This window comes from Cystoisospora suis (genome assembly GCF_002600585.1).
Source record: "Cystoisospora suis strain Wien I chromosome Unknown contig_7872, whole genome shotgun sequence".
Lineage (NCBI taxonomy): Eukaryota > Apicomplexa > Conoidasida > Eucoccidiorida > Sarcocystidae > Cystoisospora > Cystoisospora suis.
The window spans coordinates 1,461-10,556 of NW_027160657.1; the positions used below are offsets into that span (position 1 = coordinate 1,461).

Genomic DNA, 9,096 nt, shown 5'->3' on the forward strand with positions numbered 1-9,096 from the left:
AGATAGATAGATAGAGAGGAAGAGCCCCGTAGACAACGGCTATGTCTTGACTCGTGAATAAAGACGGACGTTCTTCAAATGAGAGAGATAAGAAGAATGCAAGAGATAAAGAAAGAAAGTTAGAGATAAGAGAGACGTACTTCTGAACTGAGGAGAGAGGGAAGTTTTCCTGTGGAGAAAGAAGAATCTCCACCTTTGGCGCATGCCTTGAGATCTTCGATGTCCATACACCCTCCTTCCTGGAGAAACTGAAATACCTTCTCTCTATCTCGAATGAACCCTGTATAGAAGCGACATCCCTACAAAGGAAAGGAAGAAACAAAGAAAGGAAAGTAACAGAAAAGAGAAAGAGAAAGAAAGAAAAAGTTTCTTTGCACGCATGCGATCGACTGCCCTGACGCCATGGTGAAGGAGAAACCGCTAGCGAAAAGAGGGTAAGTTGGTAGGATGATCGAACTTTCAGGTGTACATACACCAGAAGGGGAAACGAATGAGACGTTGAAGAGTGCATCTAGGCAGATGTATAGATATAGGTAAAATGGATTGTTTAGGTGACTCGCGTGATGAATAGTTTGGAGTGTATGTACACCCGAACATCTCTGCATGCGTTGTGAGGCCATAACTGCATCTATGCACTATCAATGAATTCTCTTAAGAGATTTAGATGTATCGATATAAAACACACAGGGACATAAATATATACACAAATGAGAGATTGCATATATATAGAGAGAGAGAGATGTAGAGATACCTCCTAAAGAAAGAAGACCTATGACAACTCTTGACGGACAGAACTAAGATGACTAGGAGAAGGAGACCTATGCATATAAAACACACACGTGCATGTATATATATAAGCATAGGTATACATTCATACGTAGAGATAACCCCCTAGGATAGATAGAGACACGTACGTACATACCCAAGGCTAAGAAGACAAGCGAACACTCAAGCAAAACAACATGTATGTAGACAGACATACACATAGATTAAAGATAAACAAATTGAAGATAAATTAAAGATAGATAGATGTCCTCCATAGGAATCTAAGGGGAATTCGAGTGCTGTAGGCACGTCGGTCTGTATGCATATCGCTCTGTAGACCCATAGTGTCTATCAGGTAGCTAGATGTCTATGCAGACACCCCCCGGTGTAAGAAGTACTCCCGTCACGTGTCTCCCTCTTCTTCATCTTCTTTTCTTTTTCTTCTTGTCCTCTCTTTCCCTCGAATAGAGACGTTTCCACTGCTTTCTAGATGGGATAAAGAACTTCAACACCAAGAAGAGAAATGAGAAGATGGATCAAGAAAAGAAAAGAAAGCGACAAAGAGGAGGCATCTTCTTTCTTTCCTTAAGCTCCTGGACTTACATCTGTCTTAAGTTTTCTCTTGCATGCACTATTAAGAGCCGCGCCGTGTAATTTCTGACTCATTGCATGCACACAGAGATTATCGCGACTCCCCAGTAAAGCCATCTTCATACTCCTTCTTGCATGCGCAACAACTCCACTGGCTGAGAAATTCTTCGCTCCCTCTCTTTCTCCTTTTCTTCTCAAAGATGAAAGAGAAGACGCTACACCCCCAGGCTTCTCTACTTCAAACTCAATACACCCTTTTCTTTCTTTCTTTGTATCCTGAGAAGAAAAGACCGAAGAGGAAGAAGAGGAAGAAGAAAGGAACTTCTCTCTGAATGCACTACCTAGCTGGCTAGAAGAGGAAGAGGAAGCTGGGCGAGAGAGACAGGTATGAAAAGAAGAAGAAGAATAGGAGCTTCGAGAAGGTCTTTGGCTCTCTTCATAGCGACCTCTCGAGAAATAAGCCGTACGCCGAGCTTCTCGGGCGACTTGCTGGAGCTGACTATGCGTCCGCGAGGCATACACAACCCGTGGAACTGCTCTCGTCGAGACAAGAGGAGAACCCGAAGGGGGGGGGGGAGAACAAGAAGAAGACGAAGAAGAAGAAGAGGACGAAGAAGAAATCATAGTGGTCGGACGTTTGGACTCGTGTGAGGAGAAGAGGGATGATTTGCGGAGATGATGAACAGGGGGTTGAAGTGTACATACACCTGGATGAAACTTACTATGGAGGGAGGAATAAGAGGAAGTAGAAGACGATTGAGAGGGATGAAAAGAAGAAGAAGACTGGCGAGATAGAAGAGAAGAAGAAGAGAGAGAGAAAGAAGTTTTCGTTAATGAGAGACTATGTTCATGACTGACGTAACCCAGAGAGGCGCATAGGAGACATAAGGTCTTACCGGTACCTACGAAGAGAAAAAGAAAGACAGAAGCTCAGTGACACGTGCACTGTACATACAGCGAGATCCATATGTAGACATCTGAATTATTACATACGGGTCTACCTGCCTGAGACATGCAGAGGAGGTGTATGGATGAGAAGAGGAGATCTACGCATGTCCTTGCTTTGTATTGCGAGGGACCGCACCCTGCCGCTGTAGCACTCCCATGTATATCTAGAGATCTATAGATCTCTATTTCTATGTAGACGTGTCTATGTATATAGAGATATATACATAGACACGTCTACAAAGACTCCTGCAGAGGGCCCATAAAGCAATGTACATAGGCACGTCTATACGAATCAACTGACTACGAGAGAAAGAGAAGAAGAGAGGAAAATTCCCCAGTCTCTGGCGTGCCCCAACGTCGACAAGTCTAGATGAATTTCCATCTATCTCCCATCCCTTGGGAAATACACAAGTCTATGCATGCCTCAAGACAGAGAGATCGAGAGATACAGAGATAGATAGATAGAGAAAACTATCGCAGGTATGTGGATAGAAGAGAGTGAGAGGAGAAGTAAGGAGATGTAAAGTCGATCCATCGACCTGTCTGTCTACGACTCCTTTTGTCATCCTTGTTAAGACATCATCCCCCAATCTATCGAGGAGGAGAAGAAGAAGAGGAACACCTTACAAAAACCTTCCTCCTCTTCTCCATCGCTTCTTGCCGTTCTCTTTCTTCCACCCTCTGTTTCAAAGCGCTAGATGATCGTAGATAGATCTACAGAGCTGCGCTAAAGGAGAAAGAAAAGAGCTGAACGAACGGACGTAGTCGCGAGAGAGAGAAGAAAGAGAGAGGAGGAAGTCGGATGAGACAAAAGATGAGAAGAGAAAGAAGGGAGGAGGTAGAGAGAGAATACCTGTAGGAGATTCAAGGAGAGCATGGCGTTTACTAGCGCATGCATTGACGACCTTCTCCATAAACGTCTTCTGACAAGCATACGGCTCGAAAGGGAAGTGGACCACGACTTCTTCTTTCTTTTCTTCTTCTTCTTCTCCCTTTCCTGTTCTCCCTGGCTCTTCATTCTTCTTGTTTGTCTTTGTAGGATGGAGAGAAATCCTTCCACTCCACTCATCTTCCTTTCCTCGTGAGACGTTTCTTAATTGAAGATAGACTTCCTCTTCTTCTTCTCTTTCTTCTTGTCTCTTCTCCCATACGGAAGAGACACTTAAGCCCTCCTCTGCGAGGTCTTCTACTGCTTCGATCTTCATCTTTCTTTCTTTCTCTCTCTCTTAGACAAGGAAGAAGAAGGAAGAAGACGAGAAAAGAAGAGAGATAGATAATGAGACTTCTTTTCTAGCTCTTTCTTTCTTAACTCTCGTCCGTCTACGAATGGCGTGAGAGAGAGCGAAAACTCACGAGGAAAGAAGACCAACATAGGGGCGAGATAGAGTGCCTGACTGATGGGGAGATGTAGACAGAGATAGAGAAGAAAGAGAAATGAAGAGAAAGAGATAGACTGATAGAGATTGATATATAGATAGATTGAAGATAGATAGATAGATGGGAAGGTGTAGCTCCCCCTCGGAATGAGGAAGAGCAATGTTTTGAAAGAGACTGGTTACAGAAGATGCAAATCAACGACGAATTCCTGGTGTATATACAGATGACTTAAATATTAGCCACATAGTGCCAATTCCTTGAGAGAAAAGAAGAAAGAAAGAACAAGAAAGAGTAGACGGGAAATGAGAAAGAAGAGGAAAAGAAGACGGAGAAGAGGGCAGTGGATCCATGAGTCACTAGACTTGTCGACAAAGAGGAACACGTTGCGGTGTATGTACACCTCAGAGAAGGGAGAGAAAAGGAGCGAGTCCCTGAAATACACAGAAGAGAGAAGGAAAAAGAAGAAGAATGAGAGCCTGCGTAAATACTCTTCCTTTCTTTAGTGATAGACAAACAAGACAAGGGAAGGAAAGAAAAGTCGGGGTGGAGAACGTCCCTTGCCGAGTGTCGCAGAAGACCTGCTGCAACTTAAGCAAAGCAGAGATGCCGAGAAAGAAAAGCACATGTTTGAGAAAGACAAGAGAAGTCAGCAAATGAAGGGAAACAAAGAAAAAGAGAGGAGAGGGAGGGAAGGAAAGGAAGAAAGAAAGAAAGAAGCTGCCACGGTGTCTGGGCTCTCTGGAGGGCGAAAAAGGTTTGCATGCATGCATGCATTGCAGTTCGATATGGGAGAGAAGGTGAGAATCGATACTGCCCATCCGTCTTTCTTTCTCTTTCCTTCTCTGTTCCCCGGTGTCCTTCTCCGTTCCATTCAAGATTTCTTACCTTTCTTTCTGCTCTGGAGCCAACGAAGAAAAAGAATGAGGGGAGAATAAATTTCGGGGGAAACTCTATCATCTTCAATCGAGTCTTTCCCTGTTGGTCTCAAAGAGGCCAGTCTCCCGGGGTGGGAGCATCGATGATGCCGCGGGGTGTATGTACACCTGAGACACTTCTTGCCTTCTCCTCAGCCCCTCGGCATCGCTTGTCTTTTCTTCTTTCTTCTTCTCAGTTTCCCTTCATTTTCAGCTAAGACCTTTCCTTCCCTTCTTTCTTCTCTTTCTTCTTCCTCTCTCTTTCTTGCCGAGCTATCTTCTGTTTTCTCTTCTCTCTCTTCTTCTCTTTCCCCCTCTTCACCCCCTCCTCGGCTTACTTCTGTGCAGTTCCCAGAGTCATCTTGTTTTTCTCCTCTCTCTCTTCTCTCTGTCCCCGAGAGACAGACAAGAAAGAGAGGATGATTTGCAGCTGTACAGGCAATTGGCCTGTCTTCTTTTCTTCTTCAAGAGGCCTACTCTCTTCGTTTCTTCTCTTCTCTAATAGATCTCCTCTTCTCGGTGTATCGCCAAAGAAAGAAAGAAAGAATGCGGAAGAAGGAAAAGTCGGTAGTGCTGAACGAAAGATCGGAAGACTTCTCGGGGAGTTTATTCTCTCTAGAGAGCGAGAAGTCTATGGAGAGACTTTCTTGTCTTCTTGTGAAGACTCGAGAGAGAGAACTAACGCCATCTAAGGAGTGAACAAGTCTATTCCTTCCCCCTCTGCTTTTTCATGAGTTTCTTCTCTCTCTCTTTTCATCTGTCTTTTCTTCTTCTCTCGATTTTCTTTTTCCTCCCTTCGCTCTTGGCATCCACAGATTCATCGAAAGACTTCGTTACTGTTCTTTCATCTTTGCCTTCTCTATGAAAGAGAAGAGGAAAAAGAAGAAGAAGAGTACGTGTAGAGTTATCTTATTCTTCTTTCTTCGCTCGAGTCTCCCCTCTCTTTGTTTCTCCGTTCTTTCTTCTTCCTCTCCTCGCAGTCTTGTCTACCATCCTTCTGTGTTGTCTTGTCTCTCTCTTTCTTAATTCGATATTCTGCCCTTCTTCTTCTTCGTCTTCTTTCCTTCTCACGCTTTTCGTTTTTTCTTCTCTAGTCTTCACTTCTCCTTGCTTCTTCTTGTCTACCTCCCCACTCTCCTCTTCAGTCTTTCCCTTCTTTCTTTCTTTCTCCTCTTTCTTTCGTCTTGGTCGCTTTTGCTTTTCTGTTGCTTCTTCTTCCATCTAGCTATCATGATGGCTCTCTCTTCTTCAGAATCGACACATCGTCTCGATGCTCCCCAAAAAGGGAGAGAAGGCATAGGATGGTGTTGTGACGTCGAATCTTCAGCCACTGCATGCACTGACTATTCTTTTTCTTCTTCTTCTTCTCCTCGCAAGAAGTCTACATCGAGCCATAATAGGAAAGAAGCTCTTACCTCTTCTCAATCGCCAACGAGCTCATCTACAGCAACAGGTCTTTCTTCTTCATTTTCTTCTTCTTCTTCTTCTCTTCAACAGACAGACAAATTTTCTGTCTTCAACGTCGATGAACTCCTTCGAGCTGTAGAGGGAAAGGCTTTGCATGCCCAGAAGGTGAGAAGACAAACAAAAGAAAGAGTGAGAAAGAGTGAGAAAGAAAAAGAGATAGAGGGAGAGAGCAGGGAGTTTCTCTTGGATGTGTTGAAGAAGAAGAAGAAAGCGAAAAAGAGAGAGAAGGAAAGAAGCAAGATGTTCTCCTCTCTCTTCCTAAGCTTCTCGGGGACATGATGGTATGTACAGTGATAGATAGATTGAAGATAGATAGATAGATAGATAGATCAAAGAGAGGTAGATAGATAAGCTTACAGTAGATAAGTCTGTATCTGCTTTTTCTTTTTCTTTCGTAAAGAAAGGGTCTTCCTTTTTATTCTTGTGGATGCATGCAGAGAAGAGTCTCCTGGAGAGGTGTGTATGTCTATTGTCTTCCTGGCGACATGAGGTGTACGTACACCCACCTACACCTCTAAGAAGAGAGGAGAGAAAACAGCAGACTCTCCCTCTCTGTGACTTTCCTCGTTCTTTCACGATGATGGAAGTGTTTCTCTTTACACTTATGACGAATGAATGATTGCCTTATCTCTGTCTCCTCCTTGTCGTCTCGATCCTTTTTTCTTTCTATCTATCTACTGTCTATCGCTTGTGAGTCAGATCTTCTACCGGCTTGTTTTCTTCATCTTTTCAGAGTGACTTTAATTACAATACTACACATTCATTCATTTGTTTTCTCTTCACCCTTCATCCCCCCCTCCATTCTGGTGTATGTACACCAGAACTTCCCTTTTTTCGCTTGTCACGTCTTCATCATTTCTTGCTCTTTTCCTCTCCTGTCAACCTCCTCATTCCTTCCTATTCTTCGTCTCTTTCTCTCCTTTCCATTCTATACATGCATCTCTTTCTTTCTTTCTTTGTGTCTTTTTCGTTAGATCTGGAGATACATCATCCAGAAGAACGTTACGAACTTTCGCGAGATTCCTGATCTTCCTAAGCGTGTGTATCATCGGTTAGAAAATAGCTTTTCTCTTCACTGCTGTCTCGTCGAGAATCTCAAGACAAGCTCGGATGGATCTACCACTAAGCTTCTCCTAAAAATGCAAGATGGGAGTAAAATAGAGATTTGCATAATGAGATATGGAGCTGTACACTACGATGTCTTTCCTGACGAGGAAAGGCTTCGAATGAAAAGAGAAAAGAAAGAGCAGATGAGAAAGGCGAGGGGAGGAGGAGGAGGAGGCGAAGAAGAAGAGGGCAAGACAGAAAGGAAGAAGGTTGGAGAGAAGGAGGAGAAGGAGAAGGAAGTAGAGAAAGATGATATGTATCAAAGAGATGAGAGAGAAGAAGAGAAAGAGAGGGCCGTTCATGAAAGAAAAACAGAAGAAGAAGAAGGGAGTGAAAGAGAGGAAGAAGAAGAAGAAAAGGAAGGACGGGCTTCAAGGAAGAGAAAAGAAAGAAAGCTCTTCAAAAGTAATCGGAGAGCTACGGTCTGTCTCTCTGCACAAGTAAGAAAAACGAAAGAGAAAAGAAGAAGATGAAGAGAAAAAGGACACTTCAGATATTCACGTGATACACAGTCTTAGCTATGCTTCTATCTATCTATCTATATTTATATATGTCTGTACGTCATCATATATGGAGGTGTTTAAAGAGAGGTAGATAGGAATGTGGTCTACGTACATACATAGATAGTGTAGACATAACGTCTTTCTTTCTCAATTCCCTGGAGCGACATAGACTGAATATGGATAGGTTAAAGATAGATAGCTAGATTACCAGTGATAGAATTGAGAGTTGTTTCCTGGGCCTCCTAGGAATTCACTCCCGTCATTCGCAAAACTTCCACCGCCCATACCGTACGCAGGATCTTTCGCTCCATCGATATACAAAAAACCCTTCTACAAAAAAGAAAGAAAGGAGAAAGAACAAATAAGTTGTAACGAAAGAAAAAGAAAGAAGTGTATGGATGTATATATGTATTGTCTTGTCTGCAGTTTGGTGTATCTTGGATGAGTAGAGAGATTTCTTTCTTTTTTTTTGAGAGGAAGAAGAGATGAAAGAATGAAGAAGGGATGATGACTCGAGAGGGAAGAAGAACCTCTCCTTCTCGCTGAAGAGAAATGCTTCTTCCTACTTCTCTTCGAGTTTTCTTCTGATTGAAGACCATCGATGATGATCCACCTTGGCAGACCAAAAGAGAAAGAAAAAAAAGAATCGGTTCTAGATATATACATGCGTAGATAGATTAAAGAGAGATAGATAGATAGATTAAAGGTAGATAGATTAAAGATAGATAGATAGCAGATAGAGAGATAGACACAGTATCCTCACACCATGATTGAAGAAGCTGCTCTTCAGCAGTCACGAATAAAAAACACATGCAGGCGTCAAGATATGAATAGCTATATATGTATCTCTATATGAACAGGGGAGTGACTCTATCTACGTGACTTTTTGCTGTGTGCTTTTCTACGTCTCTATCTCTCTCTGTCTCTCTCAAACTGTATGGATGTATAGAGGCATGCACGTGCGTATGTGTGTATGTATGATACATATATGAAGCCACTGTATTCATTGCCTGTGGCGGTGCAAGGGAGAAGGAGAGAGAGAGCGAGCTGAGAGAAGAGATGAAGCGTAAGATACCTCTAAAGATACAGCTAGCTGTAAAACTATAGACAGATGGACATTTACACGTGATGAGAATGCCTATGAAGTATGATTAAGAAAAAGAAGAAGAAAAGAGATACCTGTACAGCAACGATATGGGATGCAGTTCGCTGTTTTCGATAATTTTCAGCTAGATCTCGATCGACTAGCCAACCGACGAACTCTGTTATGATCTGCCCCTTATGCAGTCCTTCAGCTCTCTCACAGAAAAGCCCCAAGCCTACACAGACACACAAAATCTCAAAGACACTTCTTACTACTAGCTTCACAGAAAAAGACAGCTAGATAGATTAACGATAGATAGGTAGATTAAAGATCAATAGAT

At 42.8% G+C, this 9,096-nt stretch overlaps 3 protein-coding genes across 3 annotated transcripts in view; 1 reads left to right on the plus strand and 2 right to left on the minus strand.

Annotated features, from left to right (window-relative positions):
• Positions 1–4,358, minus strand: part of CSUI_010616 (dna repair) — a 5,472-nt gene extending 1,114 nt beyond the window's left edge. Inside the window, exons 1-3 of the mRNA XM_068070719.1 lie at positions 3,158–4,358; positions 1,369–2,258; positions 141–299 (exon numbers count right to left, since the gene is read on the minus strand). Of these exons, the coding sequence (XP_067917299.1) occupies positions 141–299; positions 1,369–2,258; positions 3,158–3,509 (1,401 nt within the window). The 5' untranslated portion in view covers positions 3,510–4,358. The remainder of the gene's footprint in view (positions 1–140; positions 300–1,368; positions 2,259–3,157) is intronic.
• Positions 4,359–4,556: 198 nt separating this feature from the next.
• On the plus strand, positions 4,557–7,642 carry CSUI_010617 (radical sam domain-containing protein; the record flags this gene model as incomplete). Its single annotated transcript, XM_068070720.1, has 2 exons — positions 4,557–6,167; positions 7,037–7,642. Exons 1-2 carry the CDS (start codon positions 5,826–5,828, stop codon positions 7,640–7,642), a joined length of 948 nt encoding a protein of 315 aa, XP_067917300.1. The 5' UTR covers positions 4,557–5,825.
• A 234-nt stretch (positions 7,643–7,876) lies between these two features.
• The window catches only part of CSUI_010618 (set domain containing lysine methyltransferase kmtox), a gene marked incomplete at its 3' end in the record, with an annotated part of 6,096 nt that continues 4,876 nt past the window's right edge, over positions 7,877–9,096 (minus strand). The window contains exons 3-4 of the mRNA XM_068070721.1: positions 8,852–8,991; positions 7,877–8,002 (exon numbers count right to left, since the gene is read on the minus strand). Of these exons, the coding sequence (XP_067917301.1) occupies positions 7,877–8,002; positions 8,852–8,991 (266 nt within the window). The remainder of the gene's footprint in view (positions 8,003–8,851; positions 8,992–9,096) is intronic.